The following is a 27,445-nucleotide window of genomic DNA, read 5'->3' as shown; positions in this document are numbered from 1 at the left end:
ACCCCAGCTCTACAGCTGGGTAATGCACCCATTTATTATTCTTAATGACTCTTCCTTCTTTTGAAAGTGTCTTTCATGTTTGTTCGTAATCCAAGATGTAGACCTTGTATTTGTATAAAACAGACTTTGTACAGACAATATTATTTGTGCTATTTTAAAATGCTCTACAGGAAAGTGTTACTTGGTTTGAGGAATAGAAGATCTCAAATATTAGATATTAAATTATTAATATTAATATTAAACTATTCTGAATATCTGATTAACAGTTGTAAATTTTAACACCAATAAGGTATTTAAAGAATTACTTAAGTTTTATAATTTAGACCGTATAACTGATCTAAGGATCAATTCTGGCTTGAGCTTCACTGCTGGTCCTGAAGAAGTCCGCTGGATTGACTTTGTCAAGGATATTGAGTACATGAATCCAGCCCCTATATACTCTTCTCTGTTCAAGACTGACAGATGTAATTCCTTTAGCCTTCCTTTGAGGTCAGGGATGTATGCGTGTGTGATCCAAGTTATATCTTTTTTGGAACATGGTAACCAAAACTGTTCATATAAGCCATTGTCTGAAGATAATCATATCTCAGACACTTTATCCCTTGATATCATAATAGTGAAAAACCATTTCACTTGAGCCTCCATTACAATATCCTTTACTTTTACCTTTCTTTGCTTCAAATGTCTCATGCTCTGTTCCCCAAACTGGACACTTTTTGACTCATTTTATGGAGTGCTTTCCTTTTCCCTCTATTTTTCCATAAGGAATTGTTAACCCATCAGGGGCGGTGCTTCCCAGCCCTTAATGGGCTAATATCTTCAAACAGCCGCTATCCATCTGTACTGAATCCACACCAACCTCACCCCAGCGTCTCACCACTGTTCTGCCACTTCTTAATGAAAACAAACCACCATGTGTCTAAACAGATCATCTAACACAGATTAAGGGACTACTGGTTTTATAAATCTATGGCAGAAGTAAAGTTTTTAACTAAGTGGTTCTTAAACCAGCTGGAATACAAGAATTATTTCCCAGATTCGTCTGGGGTTCATGACATGAACAGAAATGTGCATGTTGAGATGGGGGCAGCTGGAGGTTTAAGAAATTGGGTGCTGGGGGATTGGTTTCTGCTCTGTCTTGACTCTGAGGGAGTACACAGAGACTTCGCTGACACTCAGTGCTGCCCCCGTCTTGAAATGCTGATGCTCTGTGCACTATTACTGGCCAGAGAATCCAATCATCCTCATATCAGGGGGACCAACAACCGTGGGCTCCACACTCCACCGTGGACCTGATACTTCTCTCTGTCACACCAGGGAAAAAACAGACCGATCCCAAATCTAGAAATGTATCCTCCATTCGCCCATGTGAGCTGTTATCTCCAACTACACGGGGCTCAAATTCCATGATCGTGGATTACACCCCGCCTGGCCCCCTGAGGCCTGTGGCTCCTATTCTGTATAGGAACCCTGACCCCTGACCCCATGAGTCACAATACTGACTTCCTGAAAAGCAGCTTCAAAGATGGGAAAGTGTCAGGAACATTGCAAATACAGAGGATGATGGATCATTTTTTTAAAAAGCACAAGGGTACACCTGCACATGAAAAACAATCATAAAAAGGTTAAAAGTGGGAATGATCACAAAAATGTAAGTATTAAGTAAGTGCTTCACATGTTAAAATCTGAAATTCAGTGATCAACAGTTGAGATCTCAAAGACCTGAAATCCAAGTGGAATCCACACAATTGGACATCCACTCTCTGATCACAGCGGTGGCAAAAAGCCGAGTCTAAGAGCAATCATTCTGTACTTGTGTTTTGTTTTCAGAGCAGGTGCAGGCCAGGTAATTTCCTGAAGCTCTTGATCTCCTTCAGGTTACTTTTGCATGTGTGCTGTTCCACATCAATTCTCTTTTTTTCTTTTGAGGAAGTCGGTTTGCGTTATCTACATATCTACATGTCTGCATGTCCCAGGGAGTACAGCTATGTGAGAACACAAGAGCAAAGGTTCCAGGTGAGAAGAGATTTTACATGACCTGGCCACCTGGTTTTTCGTAGATCATCAACCCCAACCCCAGAATATCTAAGCCTTGAGTCTTGAGAGGGCCCAGACAGTCAGCTGTCAGGTTCACTCACCTCTGATTCATAATTTGCACTGATCCCCCTTGCAGACCTTTGGGGTGAACCTGAAAGAGCGCTGCCTGCCTGTTTGTACCAGGATGGTTCCCCAATATCACATTACAGCCGTGTGGCAACAGTGAACTCCCATCCCTGCAGGTGCAGGTTGGCATGCATTTAAAGGTCTTAGTAGAGGCACAAAGGTCTTATGAACCAGCAGTCAAGAACTTTACTTATTATCATTAAGCAAAAATCTGTTTGGAGCTGTTTTGTCCTTAAAGGCATTTTTTTCATCCCAGAAAATACCAGTTTTGTTTAGTTTTTTTTCCATTCTTATTTCCAGCTTCTGCATACAGTAGCCTGCCTGTCCTGCAGCAGGACTGCCCACCCCAGCTGGCTCTGGGGCACCGCTGGCACAGCTGGCAGTGGGACACAGCTGGCTCTGGGGCACCGCTGGCACAGCTGGCAGTGGGGCACAGCTGGCTCTGGGGCACCGCTGGCACAGAGGGCACCGCTGAAATAGCTGGCAATAGGGGAGACCTGGCACAGCTGGCACAAAGAGAGTGGGCACAGAGGCCACGACTGGCACGGGCACAGCTGGCACAGAGAACAGAGTGGGCACAGAGGCCACAGAGGGCACAGAGAAAAGAGTGGGCACAGAGAACACAGCTGGCACAGAGAACAGAGTGGGCACAGAGGGCACGACTGGCACAGAGTGGGCACAGAGACCACACAGGGCACAGAGAACAGAGTGGGCACAGAGGGCATCGGGCTCTTACCGTTCACGACGGGTGTGTAAACAACAATACCGGCCAAGTTAGGATCAGACACAGTTTTGTCGAGAATGAGCCCTCCGATACTGGAAAAAATGAACACATTTGAAAAACATGTCAGTGACAGACTAATCAGTTCAGTTTAACATACGTAAATCTTCATCAGCTGTCTTATCCAACAATGCATTGATCGTTTTCAACAGTACAGATAAATCAAAGGGCAGTGTTTCTTCTTTACTCCAGGACAGCTGTGACGCGCACAGATCCTGCCCCTCAGCTCGGGGTCAAACGAGGCTGCTGGCGCACACCGCGCGTGGATAGTTAGTGAAAAGGGCCACACAAGGGTGAGACTCACACTTTCATCAAAATCTGAAGCCCGAGCTAGAAAAGTGGGGAAAAAACATTGAACAACACAACAAACCAGTCTTGCTGGGTGGAGTCGCTCCCATGACGCAAGTGTGATTTTCAAGGCTGCTTCCAAACTATGAGGTCAGCACCGGGAGGAAAAAGAGACTAAAATGACCTGTTTCTGGAACGGGGAAAAACACACTCATTGAAACAAACAACCACACCTTCTGGGCCCTGCGCCAGAGCTGCCTTTCAGCTCACACTAGGACGGACTTCCACACTTCTGCCAGCCCAGGGGACACCACACGAACTGCATTTAAACTTCACTTGTCAAAGCACAACAGAAAAGTCAGTAACCGTGCAGACCAGCTGCAGCACTATCAAAACTGAACATTGGTTTGTCACTGTGACGGCAGAGCAGCGTCAAACAATACAAGCAATACCTGCCTCCGCAACAGGGCACCATGTACAGGTAGGGCGGAAAAGATGGGAACGCCAATGTAACATTACTAAACAGGGCTCCAGGTCACCGTGTGCAGCCAGTACGCCCTGTATGTACTGGGGGCACAGAGGCCACCTCCCTCTGGGATTCTGCAGGAGATAAGAGGCACCAAGCTGCCGCAAGAAAGTCCCATCAACTCACTCCGGGCTGATGGAGGGGGTAAACACCGTCTCGGGTGTTGTTCCAGAACAGAATGGGCTCTGATCTGGTGACGGAGAAGGCCAGCACTTATAGGTAACACCAGTGCCGTGCTCATCAAACCACTGGGAGTCCTGCCCTCCCGCAACATGGGGCGACTCAACCCCATTAGGCAGTGAATAGCGTTGTGTTGGAGTCACCCAGTGCTGTTCACCTCTTCAGGCCATGAGCCTTTACAGGGATTGCAGAACCCCAACTCCTACCCTTAGACCTGGATCACAGCCTCCCCCTTCCCCCTACGATCAACTCATTTCTTCTTAGAGACCCCTGGTTCATTCACAGACCTCAGCTTCTCATGCTCCTCCCTCAAATCTCCCCACCAGCGCTGCCCTCTGTTCTCCTGTCCTTTACATCCTCAGCCCCCTCCTCCTGAAGAAGCTCCTCGGCCGCCATGTTCTACTTATTTCTTCTGCCCACAGCAGTCGACTTCTTTTCCCATTATCAGTAAACATCATTCTTCTGGGAGCTGCCCTGCCCTAAAAACCATTTTTCAGTTTTCCTGGAAAACCTGTAATTAACTAAATTGCCCAGAGTACCGTCCGCTGTAGGAACAAAGCCCTCGGGGCTGGACAGATCTGCAGGTTGCTGCCACATGTGCACTCGCGTGTTGGTCGAGTCCATGGTGAGGGATGATTCATCGGACCACATCACACTTTCCCCACGTTTTCCTCGTCCTGTGCTCTCCGCACCACTGTGATGAGCGACTGGGAAACTGCTGCTCTGCGGATTCTCCGAGGATTGTTCTGGATTAAAATGGCTGTTCACACCGCAGATGAAATTGGTAGTCAACCGCTCTGCAATGGTCGTTTTTTAGGCCTTGCTATCTGAATTAATGCACATCTACCATGACCCTGGAGTGAGCACTTCCACCCCACTGTAACTCTCTGCTGCTGATGTCTTTCCCTTGGAGTTCCATGCGGACGTCACCTTCGACACCCAGCAAGGTCACTGTGGTCTCCTCTGGTGGCCACATCTGTAGGCCCCCAGACCCATGACCCTGAGCATGCTGGGATATCATGTGCCTACCCCACAGTATGCTTGAGCCACAGCTGTGTGAAAGCCCTTGTGTTCAACACATCTGCTGTCCTTCATTGACCAAGGTGTTGCCATTTTTTTGTCCAGTACCTGTATTAAAGGTTATTTAACTAGATGCCTGATAATGTTCATTGATTTCCTACAAAATGTGAATGAAAGGCAGCTCTTAGTGGAGGACAGTGTGTAGGAAAATCAGGAGTAGTGCTGCTAGATGCTGAACTGCAGTTTTGTTTAGTTATTTTATTTACTGCATGCTGGGGTTGAAGATGGTTTTTCATGGTTATAATTGACTTGAGCAATAGCTTATTTACAAAGTCTCTGAATTTCATCCTTAAGATTTTTTCACAAAGGTGCTTGCTTCATTGATTTTATTTGAGATTTTATTCAATGCAGGCACAAGGCTTAGACTTCAGACAGTGGAGATGTTGAATCTAGTAAGCGAGAGACCATGGGCCATGAACACCAGTCTGCCCAGCTGTGTGTGTGTCACCCAAGAGAATTTACTCAGAATTCAATTGCTGAGTAAGAAGAGTTTCAGTTCCAGCTCAGCAGCAGAAGGAGGACTCTTTACAGGTAATGGGGATCCCCTCCACCACCACCAGTGTGCAACCCCACCTGGATGAACACCAGAGTGTTCTGGTGCGCCAGTACACTTCCCACACACCACCTCTCAGTGGGGAGGAGAACAGAGTGATGAAGCCAGTTCAGAGATGGGGATTATTAGGAGGCCATGACTGGTAAAGGCCAGGGGGAAATTTGGCCAGGATGCTGGGGTAACACTCCTACTCTTTTTGGAAAAACACCCTAGGAATTTTAATGACCACAAAGAGTAAGGATCTCAGATTTACGTCTCATCTGAAGGATGGCACCCTTTTACAGTATAGTGTCCCCGTCACACAGACTGCAGGGTGAGCGCCCCCTACTGGCCCCCTACTGGCGCCACTAACACCTCTTCCAGCAGCAGCCTCAGCTTTCCCAGGAGGTCTCGCATCCAGGTACTGGCCAGGCTCCCACCTGCTGGGCTTCGGTGGGTAGCCAGTTGTGAGTTCCATGGTGATATGGCTGCTGGCCATAACCTCACATACTCCCAACCTCCCTTTCTCTAACTGCGGCTGACAGCAGAGAACGAGTGCCAAACTGGAAAGTGATTTACAGAAGGAGGAAAAGTTCCAGTGGCCTGTGAGCCCCTGTGAGCTTCTTTCAGACCACTGTCTGTGCTAAAGCAGGGGGGCTCCTAGGGGCACGGTCAGCTCCCCAGTACTTCACAGCACTTCTCCTTCCACTAACAAGGAGCAGAATCATTTATGCATGAGCAGCAGTCTTTATGAGAAAGTTACAGTGAATCTGTATGTAAATGTTCCAACACTGTTAACTGCAGCAACTTTAAGAAGCTTTAAACATGAAGCACTGTAGACATTATTTCTAACTGGGAAAAATGTATTCTTTGCCTTTCCCCTCTATGTTGATACCAGAGATTATTACCACATCTTCCCCCTGGAAATCAACTACAGAGATAAACCATATTATCTCCTGCTTATTAATATTACATGGTATTCATAATTACTTTTTGATACTAATGTCAATATTGATAATTACTAATATTTACACAGATACAAATGCTAGGGTTCCCAACCTAAAACACTGTTTTCACTTACCAAGGAGCATCTAACCCTAACCCTAGCAAAGTAGCAAGCACCTGACAGCCCAGCAGTGGACCAGTGTGCTGGGGGTAGGGAAGACCAGGCGGGGCTCTCACCTGCTGATGATCATGGCGGTGATGACGGGCTCCCAGCCGGAGTACAGCAGCGTGCGGCTGGCCGGGTGCTTGGAGGAGATGACGATCCACATGGGCGTCAGGGCCAGGAAGAAGGCACACACCACAGAGGACACGTAGGGGCGCGTCTCTGCAGGAGGGACAGCGGCTGTGAGCTCAAACCCTCAGGCACAACCCTGTGACCTCCTGCTCAATATTTCCAAGACCCGGGCCCAAGCACTGTTTTCCCCACACACTAGACACAGTGTGCCCAGCACTTGCTGTCGATCTGTATGATATAATTCAGGATATGACCAAGCCAACCCAGAGGAAACTACCTGAAAGTGTGAACAGAACAGGCACTTCTTTACCCAAAAGCATCTGGGAGTCCGGAATCAGCTACTAGTGGTGTGGATTTGAAATCTTTGTATCAGCTAGCTACTGGTAACCAAGTGGTCTAGAGGTGAGCCAAACCTCCTGCTCTGGTCTGCACAAACTCTTATGTTCTCGCGAAAGGATTTGAAAAGTTAACCCAGTGGAGGAGTTAGCAGTAAAACACGAACCCAGGGACACGAGTGAGTGAGGAGAGCGTCTGTACTTTCTAACAAACTTCATTAATAGAAGTACAGCTCAGGCACAATCCAGAAATACACTTTAATCCCGGCTGCTGTGAACTTATTGTAGCTAGGCACATAAGCAGTCAGGGGTGTATTTCTCTTGAGTCTCTTGAGTCCTGGGCACACTGTCCACTGTCACTCCACAGAGCTAAACCGGTCTTCACCAGCCAGTGAACACGAGAGACTTGACCCGTTCTGCTTTCTCCTCACACTTACACCCTCAGCAGCTCCTCTCCTACCACATGACCTCTGCTCTCGACTGGTGTCTGGAGGCGAGAACGGAGACAGTGCATCTAAAAGGTCAGGCGGATCTTCGTGTGCAAGACGAAGTGCTTCTATGGGAGAGTCCACATGGGCTTAGATCTTGCTGAATCAGCTTGTGATAGAACCAGAAACAGATGCATACAAACAGCAAGCAAACAATTTAGTTACTATACTTACCATTTTAAAGATAATTACCCATGAATGAAAACGACAAACACTAACCTGTGCAGTGCGGAAGGCAAGACATGTAACAGGCTCCTAAAAGAGCAGAAACCACATAATTCCTTCCATATGAAGGCTGAATCCTTTGACAACTGTGATGCTAGCATCTCTAATTCAGCACAGTAAACAACAGCAGCAGCATCCTCCCAGAGAGCAGGAGTGATCGTTCAGCTGCCAGGTGATTCCCTGCTGTTGCTACTGATAGCACAAGGGCTTGTCTTCTCCATGCAGGTCAGTTTAAGACAGAAGTGAATGCCATTGGGAAAGATCAAATTGAAGAAATCTTTGAAGGCACCATTGCTTTAAGACGGACATAATGTAAAATACTGTCTCTTGAAATAGCTGTTTGTTTGGTTTCCATTAAATAATAAACTGTGCTGAAACGTGGGCATTTCCACTGTGAAATGTTTTCTATTCAGAGATGTACAGCTGGTTGTCTGTACTGGGATCTTATTTTCCTTTAAAAAAGCATTTAGCCACTGCATTGTACTGTAGTCATTAACAGAACTGCTGTAATTTTAACGATAACAGATCCTCACTAACTTTTACAGATGCACTACAGAAAGCACACTGACAGGCTGCATCACAGTGTGGTATGGCAACTGCAGTATTGCTGACCGCAAAGCGGTGCTTGAGGAAAGCTCTAAGCATCATCAAAGACCCCACACACCCCAGCTACAGACCGTATGATCCGCTACCATCTGGAAAACGGCACCGGAGCATTCGGGCCGGACTACTAGACTCAGAGACAGTTTTTACCCCCGCACTATCAAACTGTTAAACTCCCAGCCTCTCTCACCTACGATCTGAACCCTCACAGTGCCTTCTCTCTTTATCAGAACTCAAACACACTCTGAAATCTACCCCAACCTCACATGTCTAGAAGCTCACTCCCCATAATTTTGTATTCTTTATTTCATTCTGTTGATGTATGATTTTGCACATTATCTGTTATTTTCCACATTGCCTGGTGTCTCTGTCTTTCTTTTCTTACACAATTGTACTGTTGTTTTTTGTACTACTTACCATCTGAGAGCTAGCTAAATAGCATTTTGTTATACCACATACCCGTGTATGAGTATAATGACACTTGAACGTGAAATTCATAAATCTTGACTGACCCCAGTAGTCACACTTGGAGAATATTTAGAAGGTTAATCAGATGTTGATCACTAATGTACTGAATATGAATAAGTATATCAACACTGACTGCACTGCCCATCATTTAAACCATAGAGGTTGATAGATCTAAGAAACACAACTTTTAGCCAAATGCATACACCGTTACTTTATCTTAGTAAAATCCATGTATAGAAAATTATATTTGCGTATCAATATATTAACTATCTGTTCTACCACACCATTCCCATAATTGGGATCCTAAAACAAAGTTCCATCTCTTATCAAGTTCCAGTTTAACCTCACAAACTAGCCTGCTTTGTGCATATTTCTTGTTTCACTGTCTGTTTTTGTGGTCGTTCCTAAAGGCTCCATGAATTCCAGTGAATTCCAGCCCCAGGACACTAGCTTGCCTTGGAATAGGACCACCTGCTGTTGCTCTAGCGCCTCTGCCTGTAAGACCAAATTGTCCTCATCCACCCAAAGGCACGACGTCCCGTAAGAATCAACGCAAGAAAGAGGCTGGCCTTGACTCCGGACACAGCTTGTCAAGAAGACGGGGAAGGAACTACTTCTACAAACCAGCAGCATTCGATTAGCACACCTGGAAGGGAAGAGAACAGTATTCAAGACTGATCTAACTGCGCAGGAATCTGTACAGATCACTGAAAGACTTTATGCTTTCCCTCAGAGGCTCCACATAAAAAAGGATGAATGTGTATTTATACTCCCCAGACATTAAAAGACCAACAAAATGGATAATTGAATTTCCAAAAACAACCTTTCAATTATGCCTTAAATGCTTTATAGCAGCATATAAAGCACTGTTATATCCTTCAGTCCTGTAGCCTAACAGCCACGTCACTTTTTCAGCCCTGTAGCCAACGGCGCCGCCCAGTGAGAAAACATGGAACTGCAGTGTCTCAATCCAGGAGACTAACCGTAAAAGGAAATGCTAAATCCAGAAGAGATTTTATTTTCAAAACCACATGGTCTCATCAGCATCAATACTATATACCTAATAAAAAGAAGAAGAATACCTACATTCTACTGTCCAGTCATCTGCTTCTTTTCACACTTAAGAGCCCAACACACAGCAGATACTGTAGCCCCTGACAAAGCAGAGACACGGGCCTCCCTGTAACACTGCAGGGAATGACTGCAACTCATATCCTATACAGCCCTGCTGGGGCTCCACAGCCCTCAGAACCCCCACGGCCCTGCTGGGGCTCCACAGCCCTCAGAGCCCCCACGGCCCTGCTGGGGCGCCACAGCCCTCAGAGCCCCCACAGCCCTACTGGGGCGCCACAGCCCTCAGAGCCCCCACAGCCCTACTGGGGCGCCACAGCCCTCAGAGCCCCCACAGCCCTACTGGGGCGCCACAGCCCTCAGAGCCCCCACGGCCGAGAACCCCCACGGCCCTCAGAACCCCCACATTGATTGATTATTAAAACCCATCGACCTCCTGACCACGGTGGGCCAAGGGCACAGCCCAGATTCACCCGGACCCCCAGGATCAGGAAGTGGAGAATCTCCTGGGGCGCTCAGTGGGAACCCCATCTGGCGGTGATGAACTGGACAGATTTCGCAACCCGGATTACCGATGAGCCCACCGTCTGCTACGGAGGCTGAAAAGAAAGGCAGCAGCGTCTTCCCTTCCTGGAGGCTTGTCGAACTCCGGTGGCTTTGCAGCTTGGATAAGGTGCACGGCCTTTACTGCCGACACGGAGGACGTGAACGAGCCCCCAAATGCAAAGTGTAGAAAAAACAAAGCTCAAACTGCAAACTACCGACATCACTGCAGCTCCAGACCGCCAGGCGGCTGAGAAGAGGAGAGTGAATTACTGTGCAGAAACTTTAGCGAGGCTAAAATCGGCATTTGATCTACACAAACAAACAGAACCTTCAGCCGATTCTGCAATGGCTAAATGAGAACACGGCGACAGGAACTTGATGTTTTTTTACAACCCACAGGGAGAAGTGATCATTATTGAGGTCTCTGAAAAGCTCCTTTGATGCCAATTAATTTAAAAAAAAAATATTCTGGAGGAACATTTGAAAGGGAAAATCTCTTAATTGAAGGATTGGGCAGGTTAGCGTGCACGCCTTGCCACGCTCGCACAGTTTCATTTCCACGCCGCGCGATTACCTCTCCGCTGAGCTGGCAGGGCCGAGTCTGGACTCTCCCATTTCCTCCCGCCAGCCAGCGGCAAGCCCAGCCTCCCTCCCCACTCACTGGGACACAGGCGGCCTCAGCTGGGATCCGTTAGCAGTCAGATGCGGATCGCCAGGATCCTCCCTCGCCTTGGCAGCGCCAGGCTGGCCAGGCGGAGACTGCAGGACACACCCTGGACAGGACACCCTGGACCTCCGACAGACGCATGGCAGGGATCCTGGAAACACAGGTCCCTGCTGCTCCACTGTGCTCATGGTGCTCTTCTTCACTCCAGTGACTGGCTTCACGCTTGGGACACTCTCCCACTGGACACGTGAGTAGAGTTCACAGATTGTCTTTGCTGGACAGCTGAGGGACATGGGGGACTGAGGAAACCGTCACGAGGGACTGGCAAGTAAGACTGTTCTGTGTGCCTTTGTCATTACCCCCTCCCTTCCTTGTGTTGTGAACTCTGCTTCTCCTGAAGCTCAGTGCGGTTCTGTGCACAAATATCCTAACTGTTTTCTCAGGGTTTGTTTTTTTAGTCGGGCTGCTATGCTTTTATTTTACCCCATAGGCTAGGCTAAAAAGCTACAAATAAAGCTACAGAAGTCTGGTATAATCCAGGATGAAAATGTGAGGAGGTTTTTGAAGATTCTTAATAATTCGATCTCATGATCCAAGAATAAAACGGTTCAGTTCCTTCAGCCTGTCAGTGTAGGACACTCCTTCAAGTCCTAAAATGCTCCTGGTTTCTCTTCTCTGAACCAATTCCAGAGCAGCAACAACTGTTTGTAACTAGCTGACCAAATTCCTACCCAATATTCCAACCAAATCTTATGAGTTCAATTAGCTATTAAAGAAAAAAATAATAATTTAATTTAAATTCTATACTTTCAACTGTATGTTTGAGTGTGGTATCTGGAGCCTCTTCTGGAAGCATGGAGATCAAGGCATGACTCATTGGACGGGACACCAGTCCTTCGCAGGACACACACACACAAGAACGATACTAATACACAGCCTGACCCCGCAGGCTCAGGGCACAAGGACACACCCTGGACAGGACACCAGCCCGTCACAGGGCACAGGGCAGGACACACCCTGGACAGGACACCAGCCCGTCACAGGGCACAGGGCAGGACACACCCTGGACAGGACTCCAGCCCGTCACAGGGCACAGGGCAGGACACACCCTGGACAGGACACCAGCCCGTCACAGGGCGCACACACAAGATTTTAGAGAAACCAATAAATGAAGTCAGTATGCTGTTGGAAGTTGCAAGAAAAAGAGAAATCCCTCACAAAAACATAGGAAGAACAAATGCAAATTCCGCACGAAGGTGCCCAGGATGACTTGAACTCCAGACCAAATTGCTGTGCGGCAGCAGTAGTAATCACCTGCTGTCCTGGCAAAATCTTTCCTCGGGGCCCCAGGAGATAAACTGCAGACACAGCCTGACAGCACCTGAATCTGTCCAATGACTTACACCGGGACATTCGGAAAGCAGCTCTCTTTGAAGAATTGTCTGATTTCATGATGCTGCCCACACCAACATCAGATTAAAATGCTTCTGTTATGATGGCACAATTTGGAACAATGAAGAACGTAATGGCCTGTGGATTCTTCAATTACTTTCCTGCTGTGGCTGCTCAGTGTGTTGAGCTTACAGTCATTCAGGTGTTCAGAGTTAACAGTGCCAGCAGGGCGATTTTCTGAAGTCACACTGCCACCTGGTGGCCCGACACTGCAGCGACAACTACAATACTACTGGCCAGCTTCAATAAACACAGCTCCTGAGACTTTTAATACAGACCTATTCCCTGTGCACGGATCACCGATTTCAAGTTAATACAGTCTGGGATTATAGGTTTTTTTTTTACATTAATTTGTCGTGACCTCATTTGGCACAGTGTATTCTAAATTCAGAATTACAAACATATTTGAATGAGGCTGAGCCTCAAACTAAATCTTTTTAACGAGTATGCATGTGTATTTCCTGTGAATGTACCGACCATTAGAGCTGAGCTGACTGAGGCACACTGACTGCTGGTGCTAATCAGACAGCTATACAGAGCGTGCAACCTGCGCTTCACCCTTTCTGAAGCACACGAGCCTCTGTCAGGAAGATGAAAACGCTACAGGTGCTGAGAGACGTCAGAGGTTATTTCCCACACCTCCACAGGCTCTGCACAGTGCTGACCAAGCTGCGGCCTCTCCGCCTCTCCTCTGTAGCGGAGTCTCAGAGACAAGCCGTAAAGACCTGGCAGCCATAAGAGTGACCACTAGTGCACATCCATGCTTGTCATCACACTGATTCAGTGATTCAGAGAGAAGACCATAACGTATGGGCTGAACACAAGAAGAGGCAGTTAAGCCTTTCTTCCTCATTTGGTGGTCAGGAAACCTCAGACTCATTTGTACAGCCATTTCTGGAAAGATCACGTTGGATAAACGACACTCCGAACGGTCTTCTGCAGAAAGACACTGTGTCCTGCACTCAGTGCTTTGTGCACTCACACTAAGTCATTCCTGTGCTCTCACATGCTTCCTTTCTGACTGACCCTGAATTACATTCATTGTCTTTTCGATCACAGCTATTGCAACTGATTGCAGGAAAGGTAACAAATGAGAAGGGCCACAGGCCCATCTAGTCCTTTGGTAGTTAATAGCAAGCAATTGCAGAGGTCTACGTTAACCACCATGGTCATTCAACATGTCTGAAGCCAAGATCACCTTCTGAAACCATCAGCCACGCGAGCTCATCACAGCAGGCTAGCATCCCCACCCCTCTGCTCACTCAAATATTTAATGCAATCTGCGGTCTTCAGCCACGGAGAGAGATGGCAGGACTTCTACAAGTCCGTGTGTCCGTCCTGTTCAGAAAGCACTGCATCCTGAGGTGCAACAAAATGTGGGCATTTTCTGTTTCTACTGGGAATGTACAGGTTGTGAACAAGAATAAAAGAATAAAAAAAAACAAAGTCACGCATCAAGGCGCTGCGACACCATGTGAGGCCGGTTCAGCCTGTACATACTGGGGCACAGGTTCCCCCAGCGTCTGCAGGAGAAAACTGGCACCATTCTGCCATGAGAAAGCAAATCAGCTCATGCCTAGCTGATGAATGTGGAAAATCCCAGGCGTTACTCCAGACGAGTAGATAACATCAGTGCTGTGCTCATGAAAGCACTGGGAGGCCACACCTGCTGTGCGGACAGGAAGACACCCCCCCCCCCAACCGGAGGTGAAAATGATCAATATTTTCCAATTAGTGGTGACACAGACCTTGTCTTGTAAGGGCATTGAACTGCACCCACACCATACCTGGAAAATGGGCCACAGAGCATTACCGAACCACCAGAACCCCTTGCTGTAGGGCCAGAGCGGTCTTCAGGTTGGTGCGTGTTTGTCTGGAACATGGTGGCCACATCACACTCCTCCACTGCTCGGTTCACAGCCTGCGCTCTCTGCCCCACTGGACTTGCAGAGAGAGCGGTCTGTGCACTGCAGCCTGATAATGGGAGTCAAAGGCACTGCCTGCTCGTGCCCCAGGTGAAATTTGCATTCAGCTGATATGCAGCTGCTTGCCTGTTTTACATACCACTATGCTGATGACTCACATCTTTCTTTTGGAAGTCAGTGGTGACATCAAATTCAAACTATCAACTCTTCTTTTAAAGTCTCTGCTACCCATAACTATCAGCGCACAGACCTGTCCAGCATTTCTGCACATGACTCTAAGCAAGTTGGGATATTTTTTAATTAATGCAGGAGTCACGCCAGTGTGGAAGGCCTTAATATACTTGACGTCCTTCATTTATCCAGGTGTTTCCATTTTCTTATCCACCTCCACATTATCAGTGCTTTCGGGGTACCGGCCGTTCAACTCTCAAGAGAGCATCACTGTGAAATTATGCCTTGTGACTCATCTTCTGTACCGCATGACAGTCTTATCCAGGAATCGGTTCCACAGAAAATCCATTTGGATTGGCGTTTCAACCCGAGCCGTCGATGGCCATGAAACGCAGTCAGCTGGGTCATGACTGGCAACAGGAGGGCTGTGAGAGATCCGATACCACGCTGCCTCACAGAAACCGAATGAGAGCACAGCCCACCGCCCCAGCAGCCTTGAACACAGAAGTGCCGGAAATAACCGAAGACGAGGTATAAACTCTGCCACGGCTGTGATACACCTCTGAGGAGCCGTGAGAGCTGGACGCGCTGGTCACTCACCGAGGCAGTTGTAAAGGCCCTGGCTGATCCATGCCAAAATGGCCAGAGTGATGAGATCCCCAAAGCTGGCCGCGATCGGGGTGGCAACATTGTCGGGGTTGATCCCCGTCTTCTTGGAGCCCACGATCACGCCAACCATGATGATACCTGAGGAGAGACGGGAAACACGCGCAGTCTCATCAAGCCTGGCCTCTTCAGCAGGACCCCCTCCCACTGGGCTCCCTGCTCTCAGAAGGACGTGGCCCTCAGGCCAGACACGGAAAAACAGGGAAAGGACTCCGCCAGTCCTGCTTCTGGGATTAAGTAATAAATTCTTCCATTTAGAGCTTTTCACCCCCAAGGTTCCCAGAGCACTTCACATACTGGAGGGACCCATTTCCTCACCACTGAAGTGCAACCCTTCCTGGGGGGTCTTTGTGCACCAGCGGCCCCCTGCCCAGCAGGTCAGGAGGACTGAGGACATGCATTCCAGGAGAATCTCAGTGAGACCAGGTTGTACCTTAGACCAGGTTCAAAAAGAACTTGTAGCGTCTCGGTGTCTTTAATGACCAAGCAGTGAGAACCCACCCACACTGGGGCACTGGTTTGAAAATTCTGGTGCAGAGGGAACAGTACCACTTACTGGTCCACAGCAGCAACCTGGTTTTCCTTGAGGTCTCTCATCCCAGTAGGGCCCAGGCCCAGCCTTGCTGAGCTCCTAAACTCTGATGAGATCAGGCTGGGAGCTGTTGGCAAACCTGCTGAAAGTCCTGTCATTTGCCAAACCGCTTTATACCATACGGCGTCGCGGGAAGCCGGAGCCTACCGGGCAACAACGAGCACAAGGCAGGGTTCACCCTGGAGGGGGCGCCAGTCCATCGCAGGGCAAGTGCAGGCCAATCATACGGGGGACAATTTGGAGGCCACAGTAAAGGCCAAGGGGGGAAATTTGGCCTGGACACTGGGATAACTCTCTGCTCTTATCGAGAAGTACCCGGGGATCTTTAATGACCACTGAGAGCCAGGACCTCGGTTCAACGTCTCATGCGAAGGACGGGCTGCTGAGGTGCTGCTATCACAAGCGAGCCCTACCTTGCAGCAGCGAGGCGATGAAGGCGGTGGCCACGCTGCTGGAGCACAGCAGCACCGCGTGGCTCAGCTGGAACTTGCCCTCGGGGATCCAGCCCAGGACCACGGCCGCCACAGCCGCCAGGAACCCCACCACCGTCGCCTGCACCTGCAAGCACACGCCCCCACAGCGCGTCAGTCCAGACGGGCTCGTCCGGCCGCCGCCGAGCTCCGCCCTCCCGGGCCCGGGGCTGTCTGCCCGACGACGACCAGACCGGAGCGGGGCGCACCTGCAGGGCTCAAGAGTTGGGGTGCTGTAGGTCTGGGGGGGTACCTTTCAATTCCCTCCTGCTTGGATCTAGTAAAACGCTGCTGATCTGGCTTCTAGCCTGATTAATCAGAACTTCAGGACAGCTGAAATGAGAGGCGGGACTGGCTCCACGCAGCTCGTGTGGTCCAATGACTGCAGCTCAGTTCACGTCCAACACATGCCAGCGCGCTATCAACGGGGCCATCCTGTACTGCCGAAGGGTCCGACTGTGGCCGACACTGGACTGACAGGTCACTCAGACTCTCTCCAGTCCGATAACGTCAAATCATTTCATCACAGGTCCTAGCGGTTCTTTAACTCATGAGATCGGCACAGCTCCAGAAAGCAAGGACGCACACGTCTGAGGGAACAGGGGAGACGGGTTTGGCAGAGCTGATGGAGAACTCGTCGGTGCTGTAATGTCGTAACTCAAGCTGGGTGTGCTGTGTGTCACGGAGGTCTGTTAGTGGGATCTCTCTGCGACTGGTTAGGAACCCTGAGCAGTAAAGATAGCAGTGTGGAGGAGCTGTCAGGCTTGGGCCCATAGCTGGGAGGTTGAGGCTACAAATCCCAGATGAGACACTGCTCTTATACCTTTAATAAAAGCATTAGACTTTAGACAAATTGCAAAAAAAAGTGAGGTGCCCCAGAACTGTGTAGCATAAACCTATACCTAACACACAAGCAAGAATAACTACCTGCTTCAGGGCAAGATTCCCAATAATAAGATTCCACTTCTCTATAGGAGAGTCCATTTTTCCCACATTCACCTGCCAAGGAAAAAAGACAGCTTTGTATTATTTCACCAGTCACACACTTCTAGGAATCTGAAAGGGCTGCTCTTAATACGCCAATACTGTCATTATCCTGTCATCTGCAGCTGCTTGGAGAGTACAAGACCTCCAGTCCTCTCAGCCAAATAACTGATTAATGCTGAAAGTATCATTAATTATAATTATAGAGTAATAATAATTATAATTATAGATGAGCACAGATTGTGCCACATCCTAGACTGGGATTTAACGGTGGTCATTAATAGCTGAGAAAAGAATCCAGAAACATTTCTGATGGATTAACGAAGTGCCCAGTTAAACAGCTGAATTCTCTCCAATTGCGAATCCTGAGTTTAGACAAAATTGGGGGGAAAAAAAACAAGGATAAGTGTCATAAGAAGATAAGAAAGTTTAAAAAGGTGACGAGACCCAGCTAGTTTGGTATTCAGTGACTTGTCTTCTTCTTGGGTTCTATGAGTCTCGTCAGTACAGGTCCGGGCGCGATTCTGGACCATTCGGGTTCAGAGCAGATTTTAAACACAGAAACAATTATTAAGGCAAGACGAGACGACACCACACGTAAGCTTCTCTTCTAGAAAAAAAAACATTTTAATGACACAGCTGAAACAGAAATGGGTAAGACGCACTACAGGAATGTCCCTTAAGCACCACTTACCGCCCTCCTGCAGAGTGTTATTACAGCCCCAGGGCGAGAGGGTGGTTCTGGGACAGCTGATGTCATGCGGTAAACAAGAGGCGGGGGTCCGGGGTGAAACCCCTGCTCATCGTACACCGGCCCCCGCGAGCACCTGGCCCCCTCTGAGCTCAGGGTCCCGGGACCCGAGCTCGAGGAGCGAGCTGTGCTTACCGCAGTGGACAGCCTGGATGCCAGCGTCATCTCCAGATTCCCCTTCAGCCCCAGGAGCGCCGGAACCAGGATGAAGATTTCGGTGACGTTCTTGAAGGCCTCCCAGTGCTGTCGGAGAGAGTCGGGGGGGAGACGTCAAGGCGGTGGGGCGCAGGCCCCATAAACCCCCACTGACACGGCCGGCGAGCGCCTGCGGTCTTCAACAGGAAGGAGGAGCAAGAAGTGCCGAATCTTTCGGGAGACCGAATTAGGAGTTATAGGAGTTTTATAACATTGAACAGGAGCCGGATTTTTTATTTTCAGAAAACGCGCACTAAGAAGAACACACTGTAAAGGTCCTGTGTACACAGCCCCTAAGCCACCTCACCTGTGCTTTTCAAGATGACACAGGGAAAAGGCAAACAGGCTTCTAAAGGCAGAGCATACGGTTATAGTAGCGTCCAACTGCAGGCTCTTGGACAGGAAAGTGGCTCAGCAGGCTGAGGTTCTGCCTCACACTAGCACCCAGCTGCTACATTCCCTGCACCCATGCAAACGGCACAGGACCGCATGCAAGCAGACGCCAGCCCTGCGCCGCTTCCTCTCAGCGGCAGAGCTGCGGCTGTGACCATGTGCCCTGCGGCAGAGGGGATTTAGGCACGAGCCCCATAATTAACTGGTTCACTTTCCGACTCTTAACAGGGGCCAATTACAGTTCCTCGCGGAGACGAGGTTCGAGCATCACCCCCCCGTAATGAAAAGCAGGACCGCGGACACGCCGTCTCTCCCCTCCCGGCCCACGAGCTCAGGCACCTGCACGACGTCCAGCACCATCCCGGCCGACACCGTGCCGAACCCCGCCAGGAGGAAGGGCAGCAGGATCTGCAGGGCCATGGCTAGGGGGGACTCCTTGGGCATCCTCCTGGCCGCCTCCTGCTCCCTCAGCTCCTCCTCCTCCTGCTCCTCCTCCTCCTCCTCTCCCGACAGCCGGCCCTCGGGCAGCATGGCGTCCGTCTCGGAGTAGCAGCGGTCCCCGTGCTCCGAGTGCGCCGACGCCCTGCGCCCGCGCTCCGGGTGCCGGCGGCTCTCGGCGTGCGGCGGGTCGGCCCGGAAGCCGTTCGGGAGCCCGTCCGGCTTGCCCGCGTCGGCCAGCGCCAGCCGCTCGTCCTGCAGCTTGCCCAGGCCCGTGGGCACCATGGTGTGCAGCAGGGAGGTGATCTTCTCCGACTGGAAGGGCTTGAGGGACAGCGCCCAGCCGCCCCGGCTGCCCGCTCGCGCCGCCAGGCCGGGGCCCGGGGAGCTCAGCGCGTGGCCCGCCATCCGCGGCCCCCGGTCAGCGCCCCGCCCGCGCGGGCGAAGGGCCGCTCATCTCCGGGGAACTGGAACGACAGGGGAGCGAGAGGGGGTTTGTGGCGCCTGAGCGCTTGCTTTGTCCGCCTCGGACACGGCTCCCTTTGTTCACAGGTCCGGGACGGCCCGGGGCCAGGGAAGTCGGGAGGTTTGGAGGAAGTCCCCGCGTGACCCGCTGGCGCTCCGGCAACCTCGCGGGAAGAGCGGACGGCCGGCACTCCCGGCGGGGAGGGGTGCAGGCCCACGGGGCCCGGAGCCGGGAAGCTGGCCCGCTCACCTGCGCTCGAACCCCAGGCGCCTTCCGGCTTCGTCTCGTTTTGCTGGACCTCAGGAACGACGCCGGCGGGAAGCAGGTCCCTTGCCAGACAGGGAGCCGGTATCCCTGCAGTCGGAGGCAGAGACACGGGTCAGGCATGCGCTCCCACCGGGCTCCGGCTCAGGGTCCCGATTCAAACGACACCGGAGAAACCAAAAAAACACCTTTCTCTTGACCCCCCACATCTGCCGGTAGAAAGCTTGGAAACGCAGGTTGTTTCAAATTCCCGGCGGCCGAGACTGGCGTCGACACGGGAGAAACCTGCCGAACACCAGGCACCTCGGCAAACAGCCCGAAGCCGCTGGTGTCAGATTAGGGCCGGAGCGGGGGCTCTGTGGCTCGGGATCTGCGCCTGTGGCTGGAAGGTTGCCAGTTCATATCCCGTAGCCGGCGGAGGAATCCTACTCTGTTGGGGCCCTGAGCAAAGCCCTTCACCCCAACTGCTCCAGGGGTGCTGTATAAACGGCTGACCCTGCACTCTGACCCCCAGCTCCTCTCCCTGTCTGTGTGTCTCATGGAGAGCAAGCTGGGGTCTGTGAAAAGTCGAATTCCTAATGCAAGAAATTGTATCTGGCCAATGAAGTGATCTTATAAGAGCTGGGCCTCCTGTACAGCATCACGCCTGTGGAACCCGCTGCCCACACCCACTACTGCGCCGCCGGGCCTCTCCAGAGCTCTGGCAAAGACCGTCTTCATGTCACCACCTTTACTGCGCGGGCAGGCTCTATTCTTGGTTTTACTGAGTCAATATCCCGGGGTCATATTTGTCTTTCTTTTTACTTCTGTCAAGAGGATGACATGTCTATTAAAAAGCCGCTCTGGGTTTCCCGAACAGCTCCGATCAATTAAACCCGGCGATGCGAACACCAGGAAGCAGCAGCAAACAGTGGGCTCAATGATCAATGTGCAAGAACTCGGACGCATTCTAATCACACGGAAAAGCGTGAGGCTAGCTCAGCATCGACCCTCTTCACAGTTTAAAAAGACAGAAATGACACCGTTTTCCAAGCAAGAATGTCCCTAGTCAGAAATGTGAACAGCGCAGGTGCTGTTACAGCTGGAAACGCATTGAAAGTATTTGGGCGAAAGAGCAAACAAATGTAACGTGTCGACAAGCACTGCGAGCCATCGGGTACACCTGGCTTCTGGAGTTACTGGCGCTGCGCCTCGGGAATCCCCTCTATGAGGAAGCACACCGCCAGACACGCCAGACACGTTCTCCCGGTCACAGCAGAGCTGCCCGGCCAGAAGCCTTTCAAGAAAGGGCTACTTTAGCCAAAGAGGTGCGGGAGGGTGGCACAAGCTTCCCAGCCCGATACCCTGGCTTCTGTCAAGCCGGATGGGCCGATATCTTTACAGCGTCTCCCGCATGTTCCCGATCTGATACTGGAGATTCACAGAAGTGAAACTCGGAGATCGTCTCCATTAGACGCAATAAAAATAAATAAATGCACTTGCATTGTGGGGCGGGGTTGTGAGTCAATTCCAGTTTAAAATTGCTTAACAGTTAGCAGTAGAGTGTGTATGTCGCTTATGTTGGGTTTTTTTTTTATCGGGATGGTCTGTGTGCTGCTAATTTAATCACCAGAGTGACGGAGGGTCTGTAGAGTATTGAAACCAAGTACGAAACCAACTTATTTCGAAAGGAGTAGCGACGACGACCTGGGTGTGTGATCCGCCGGGCCAGCCGGGGAGCAGGGGGCCGTGAAGCCGGGTAGTGAGAGGGTCCCGGCACACACAGCGGAGCCCCGAGCGTTTCCAGGCGCTGCTGGCCGACTCCGAGTTTGGAGACGCGCCAGTGGGACTCCGCTGACATCGGGTAACTGCTGCCCCGACAGGCAATACTCCGCCACACGTATCCGCGACGCCTGCCCCTTTTTCCGCCTGACTCTAAATGGGTGAGCGGGGCGCAATAACATCATGAGATCTACTCACGGCGCTCGGGAACGGCCCGACGAGGTGGCTCCGGCGATGGCTGGCGTGCAAACTTGTGCAGCCAGTTCGTGTGCCGATCGCGTCCGTCTCCTCCCCCTCCTCTCGCATCCGGCTCGCAGCCGTGGGAGGCGCTGGGCTCGTAAACACCGCCCTGTGTTGCACTCCCGAGCCCCCTCGGACGATAAGCGCTTCCCGACCGGTAGCCTCCTGCAAACGCAGACCGAGTGCGGGGCGGCTCCCTGTCCTGCCCTGCGGTCCCCTCCCCTCCGGCCGAGCGGCGCGCGCAGACGGCAGGACGCGTGCGCGGGAGCGTGCCCGGGCACGCGGCTGCGATAGGGGGGGGCAGGCGCGGGCGCGAGGCAGGCCGGGCGCCCCGCTTCAGCGCGCGGCAAGAGGGCTGCCGGGGTACCGGGCGCCCCGAGGAGGGGCACGGTTTTAAATTGCTCTGGGACTGAGGTCCATCAGCTGCTCCACGGAGCGCCAGATTGATCTGAGTGTTCATTGGTAGCTCATTGTCATTGCCATTATATGAAAGTTGCATTCTTAAAAGAGCAGTGACGTGCGCTCCGGAACAGGCACTGCCTGCTGTCCGCCCGTACTGAGCGACAATAGACAGAAACGCAGAAAGGCGCTGCCGATGCTGTCTGTGCTTCTGTGGTTTTTGCCAGGATGCGTCAAGGTGTTTAACAATTTAACACAGGTGTCATTTTAAAAACCCTGAACTTGAACTTGAACTTGAACTGTATTGCCATATGTAACCGGTACTGGTACAATGGAATTCTTACTTACAGAAAGTCTCTCGATTGTAAAACAAGTGTAAAAAACAAAACAAAGTGCAAACAGTGCATCAAGACAATGTACAAACACAATAGACAATGTGCAAGTAAACATGTAGACAGTTTGAATGTAAACAATACAGACGTGTAAACAATGACTGGAGATGTGCAATAGATAAGAAATCATAAAGAGGTAGATGGTGATGGTGTAGGTGTGGTCCGAGGGGGGTGGCTAAATGTGTTCGCCAGTCTCACTGCTTGTGGATAGAAGCTGTTGAAGAATCTAGTGGTCAGTGTCCGTATGCTCTTATATCTCTTGCCTGAGGGCAGTGGGGTGAAGAGCTCATGCCCGGGGTGGTGACTGTCCTCTGTGATGGCCAGAATTCTGATCTGACGGATGGAGCCCGTGTTTGTTTGTTTTTTCTATGCCCTGATCACAGCCCTGCTAGGGTGGATTTCCTGCGTAAAAGTGAGTGATCGAATTATTGGGACCCTCAAATGTGGCCTTAAAGGTGTTTTGCACAATTTTCGTATTTAGACATGATAATGTCAAATCAATTAAAAGTGTGTGCATTTAGTACCAAGAGTTTGGTGTTATGTTATGTTATGTTATGTTATGTTATGTTATGTTATGTTATGTTATGTTATTGCTATTGTGTTGCTGTCTATTGTCTTATCTTCTGTCCTATTTATATAATGCACCTGGGTGACTAATGAGAAACACTTTTCATAATACTATGCACCTGTGTATGTTTAATGACAATAAAGTCGAATTGAGTTTGTCTGATTCTTTAAACAAATAAAAAACTTTTGGATGGAAGACGTGTTAGTGGGGCCAGTAGGAGGCGCTCACCCTGCTGTCTATGTGGCTCCTAATGCCTCAGTATAGTGACGGGAACACTATACTGTAAAATATATTTTACAATATTTTTTAAGTTTAATCTTCCTTAAGCTTTCGCGATAATTCTTTTTTTTCCGTGATCGTCTTTTCGGTTCCGATAATAAACCCAATTACTTGTTCCTTTGTATATATTAGTGCTTTGTACTATATAAGCGCTTTGAGAAGCCACCTTTAAAGGCGCTATATAAAATAAAGTTTATTATTATTATTATTATTATTATTATTATTATTATTATTTTATTATTATTATTATAGTGTTGGTGCAATAACAATTTTAAAAAAGCTCGTCGACGGGCGTGTGTATTCCTCCAGCCTGTGGGTGGCGCTTTGCCTTTCTCTTTGCGCTCTCACTTCCCTCTTCCGCTGGGGGGGCGGGGCTGAACTCGTCGACCCGGATGTTGATGGGGCTCCTCGGGTGAGGAGCGCGCGTGGCGGTGTTGGGTCCCGGCCGGCAGGATGGGGGACAGCGAGCAGGCGGACGGAAGACCCGACAAGCCCATTTCTCACGAACTGCTGTCGTGTGGCAGAGGCGGAGGTTTGTGCCGGAACCGAAAAAAATAACTAGCGCGAAAGCTTGTGGAAGATTACACTAAAGAAAATAACAGTGTTGTGTTCAGGGCCAATTTGAACAGTCCCATCCAGACAGCTCTAACCGTTTGTTATAAAATACTGTGTTGTATCTGGACGTGATAAACATTTCTCATACATACTATATTGATATACGCTAAGGCTGATATAATCACAGATGGAAATACATTTCATTCTAAAACAAAAACTACGTTTAATAACTTGTTACTGTAGAGCTCACTGAACACAGAAGAACTTGCATTACATCCAGGTATTCCTGACCGATCCGACTGCGTTGTGCTTTTTCTTCCAGGTACTTTAGTTCACTAACCACATATTTATTGTTCTGGTTGTTTACAAACTATCACTCTTCATTATGTACTGTGTACATTGTGTGTTTGTTATCTGCTGTACCGTGTATGTCCCGAGAGAGCGCCGTCCGTCCCGTTGCACATGGAGATATGGCAATAGACTCCTCTACTCTCCGCCCTGTTGTTTTTATAGCTCTGCAAGACAAGCTGCTTCTAAAACCTAGATCATCCAAGAGTGGCGGCACCTTACAAACAGTGAAAGTTCCCAGGAGCAACGGTGAGTTCATATTTATAAAAACAAGAACATTTCTCTGTTCCTGCCTGAACATTTTTTATGTACGTTTCCCTCTCCTCTCAGTTCACTGCTGCACGGCAAGTGCCGGCTCTTTGAGAGCGCAGCAGTTTTCAGTGTCTAGGTATTGATATGGCTGAGGTGTATTGATTGCGCTGGTGTAGTTAAAACACATGGAGAAGGTTGTGGTTTATACTGTGCAAAAGGATTAATAACCCCAATATTGCTACTTCTGGTACTGTTTTGAAATGCACTTTGATGCTCTGAAAATTTGATCAAAACGATTTTTTCCCCCAGTGATCTTTCGATCAGCGTTTTGATCTGTGTCTGTCTGCGCTCTCCGAGTGAGGAATGCCTGTGTCTGTTCAGTTCTAGACAGGCTGCAGTGTTTTCTGCCTCAGATGGCCCAGGCCAATGAGAAGCTGAGGCAGCAGATGGAGTCATCACCGGCCAACCTGTTCGACATTGAAAACATAGAAGAAAGCTCTGATAAAGTCATTGAGATGGTGAGGCATGCTGCTGGAGTTGCACTGTGGATGAGATAGAATTGCAGAACTCAGGGTACAGGTGCTTAGAATAATATCAGCAGGTGCCCAGATTCTCATTTCCGCACTGTACATGACATGACAAATACAATCAAAAGGGACCTGGGTATTTCTGTGCATTCTTGTGTGTCCTCATCAAGAATCAAAGCATGATTTGTGGTCTCTTAAATTGTCATATGCAGACAATTTAAGAGAATGAAAACTCAACAACAAACAGAGGAGACTGAGAAGAGATTTGATCCAAGCGTGTACAATCCTGAGGTATATAGATAGGGTTATTTCAGGGAGCTCTTTCATAATGGGAAGTGGAATAAAGCTGTGGGGTCACAGCTGGAAACTAGAAGGGGATTGATTAGAACAGAATGTGGTGGTGGATGTGTGGAACAGGCGTCTCAGCCAGGTGGTCAGGCCAAAACATTTGACTCTTAAGAAACTGCTGGATGAAATTTTAAATTGGACCAAATGGCCTCTTACTCTTTTGTAAACTTTTCTTATGCCCTAAAGCATCTCAAGAGTTCTGACCAGTGTGTGAATTCCCCCTAACTTGAGTGCAGCTCAGGTGAGGTGCGGTACAGTGATTGCGGTGGTGTGACAGGGTGGCGAACTGTGGAGTTACCGTCGTTTCCTTGGCTGGAGCTTGTTGGTAATGGGTTTCCTCCACTCGTGTCCCACAACATCCACGTACCACACCTCAGCTGGGCCAAAGCAAGGCCCTGGTAAAGGAAGAGCGCAGAGACGCCAGATGTAAATTAAGTTTCTCATGGAGATACGTGCCAGGGATACAGGCTACATCCTTTGACAAGATGAGTTGGAGGTCTGTTATTGTTTTGTCTAGAGCATAGTGATGGAGTACAGCTGATTCACTGGTTGTTGCTTGCCTAGGAGACAGATCTTCTGTCTGTGGCCTGGTTGATTTTTCAAACGGCCAGCAGCACATGTCAGAGCGCGGTTTGAAAAGCAGTACCACAGTGCAGGACGCGCTCCTAACGCAACACTTGCTTCCTCTCCGGCAGGACGTGGCTCTGGTGGAGCTCAGCGACTCGGGCAGTGAGCCTGAGGAAGACTCGTCTGACGAAGAGGGGTCTGAATCGGAGAGCGAGGGGGAGACCGAGATCACGGAGGACACCCTCCGCCTGCCAGGGAGCCAGCGGAAAAGGAAAGCTAATATAGAAGTGCTGGACAGTGCAGACACTTAGCCTGGACGGTTCTCCTGGAGCGCCTGCGAGGAAGGTGACTGAGCACCCCAAACCTGCAGCCGCCAGGAGCCCCGCTGCCCCGTGTGTGGACTCCGCTGACTCTGCTTTCAGTACCTCACAGAAGACAGGATTCTGTGCAAAGCAGATGGCAGATGTTTTCCGCTGGCAGCCATCACAGTAGCAATTTAAAAGCTGCCCACCTGTGAATCAGGAACCAGACCTGGAGCCAGGTGTTTAGTAACACACCCTGCGGCAGGACAGCAACAGTTCTAGCGTAAAACGGATTCAAAACATCTCTCTTGCATTGTTCTGCACATGCCATTGCTTTCTAGATATTGTATGTGAAGTATTTTTAAGATTAAATCTCAGAAGATAAGAAGGTCACAGAATCTCAGAAGGTCCATAGGACTAAATCATGTAACTGATTGTAGACACTTGAGTGAAGTATTGGTGTCGCACCCCTGCAGTTGAAGCCTTGATTTGTCCCCGGCTCCTTTGTCAGTGCACGCCTACGGCACACACCTGGAGGTCTAGAATGGATTGGAAGCCTCACTCTATTGGCCTGCATTTAGCTGGAGAACGAAAACAGAGAGTTGATCCCATTATTTTCCTGCACGACCCTGGTCTGGTGCACTACCAGGTCGTTCCCCAGAGAACTGGTTTGTGCTCCCAAGTCATCAAGACACAGCTACGAGGAATTCTGGAAGAGGGAGTTGATGTATCACTGTACAAGAAAGGGTTTGCGCCAAGATTGGTATTTTCAATAAAGTCTTTTCCTATAGCAGTAAAATGTTCTGGTTGCCTTTGTAAGGGGCTGGAGACTTTTCCATTTTCAGGGTCAGGGGGTATCTGCTAGCTATAACAAGAATCCCAGTGTAGCTGGTACAGACCTGGTAAATATCTGTGTTTCCAGAACCACTTCTGAGACTGCCTGCTCT

The 27,445-nt window shown here is 49.7% G+C and overlaps 2 protein-coding genes and 1 long non-coding RNA gene across 3 annotated transcripts in view; 2 read left to right on the top strand and 1 right to left on the bottom strand.

The window, feature by feature from the left end:
* LOC148655443 (solute carrier family 41 member 2-like) overlaps positions 1 to 22,214 on the bottom strand; it is a 29,934-nt gene extending 7,720 nt beyond the window's left edge. Inside the window, exons 1-9 of the mRNA XM_088646105.1 lie at positions 21,920 to 22,214; positions 19,946 to 20,050; positions 19,132 to 19,697; positions 18,340 to 18,447; positions 17,397 to 17,468; positions 16,413 to 16,557; positions 15,342 to 15,488; positions 6,733 to 6,880; positions 2,900 to 2,979 (exon numbers count right to left, since the gene is read on the bottom strand). Coding sequence (XP_088502231.1) covers positions 2,900 to 2,979; positions 6,733 to 6,880; positions 15,342 to 15,488; positions 16,413 to 16,557; positions 17,397 to 17,468; positions 18,340 to 18,447; positions 19,132 to 19,638 — 1,207 coding nt within the window. The 5' untranslated portion in view covers positions 19,639 to 19,697; positions 19,946 to 20,050; positions 21,920 to 22,214. The remainder of the gene's footprint in view (positions 1 to 2,899; positions 2,980 to 6,732; positions 6,881 to 15,341; positions 15,489 to 16,412; positions 16,558 to 17,396; positions 17,469 to 18,339; positions 18,448 to 19,131; positions 19,698 to 19,945; positions 20,051 to 21,919) is intronic.
* LOC148655444 (uncharacterized) lies at positions 187 to 5,087 on the top strand. Its single transcript, XR_015941282.1, has 2 exons — positions 187 to 2,016; positions 2,464 to 5,087. It is a non-coding gene; the product is annotated as an uncharacterized LOC148655444 (long non-coding RNA).
* A 1,758-nt stretch (positions 22,215 to 23,972) lies between the features above and the next one.
* On the top strand, positions 23,973 to 27,297 carry nopchap1 (NOP protein chaperone 1). Its single transcript, XM_088646109.1, has 4 exons — positions 23,973 to 24,131; positions 24,668 to 24,751; positions 25,136 to 25,272; positions 26,325 to 27,297. The coding sequence occupies exons 1-4, from the start codon at positions 24,053 to 24,055 to the stop codon at positions 26,505 to 26,507; spliced, it is 483 nt and encodes a 160-aa protein (XP_088502235.1). The 5' UTR covers positions 23,973 to 24,052; the 3' UTR covers positions 26,508 to 27,297.
* Positions 27,298 to 27,445: the final 148 nt, after the last annotated feature.

Source organism: Lepisosteus platostomus, chromosome 9 (assembly GCF_059453375.1).
Source record: "Lepisosteus platostomus isolate fLepPlt1 chromosome 9, fLepPlt1.hap1, whole genome shotgun sequence".
Taxonomy (NCBI): Eukaryota; Metazoa; Chordata; class Actinopteri; order Semionotiformes; family Lepisosteidae; genus Lepisosteus; species Lepisosteus platostomus.
Note: the sequence above shows the minus strand (reverse complement) of the source record. Positions and strands in the feature narration are given on the sequence as shown.

Excerpts from the sequence above, each read along its gene's own strand:
- nopchap1 (XM_088646109.1), top strand. The coding sequence starts at position 24,053 with ATGGGGGACAGCGAGCAGGCGGACGGAAGACCCGACAAGCCCATTTCT. Across the intron at positions 24,752-25,135 it reads GAAAGTTCCCAGGAGCAACG|TTCTAGACAGGCTGCAGTGT; the intron begins GTGAGTTCATAT and ends GTGTCTGTTCAG. Across the intron at positions 25,273-26,324 it reads CTGATAAAGTCATTGAGATG|GACGTGGCTCTGGTGGAGCT; the intron begins GTGAGGCATGCT and ends CCTCTCCGGCAG.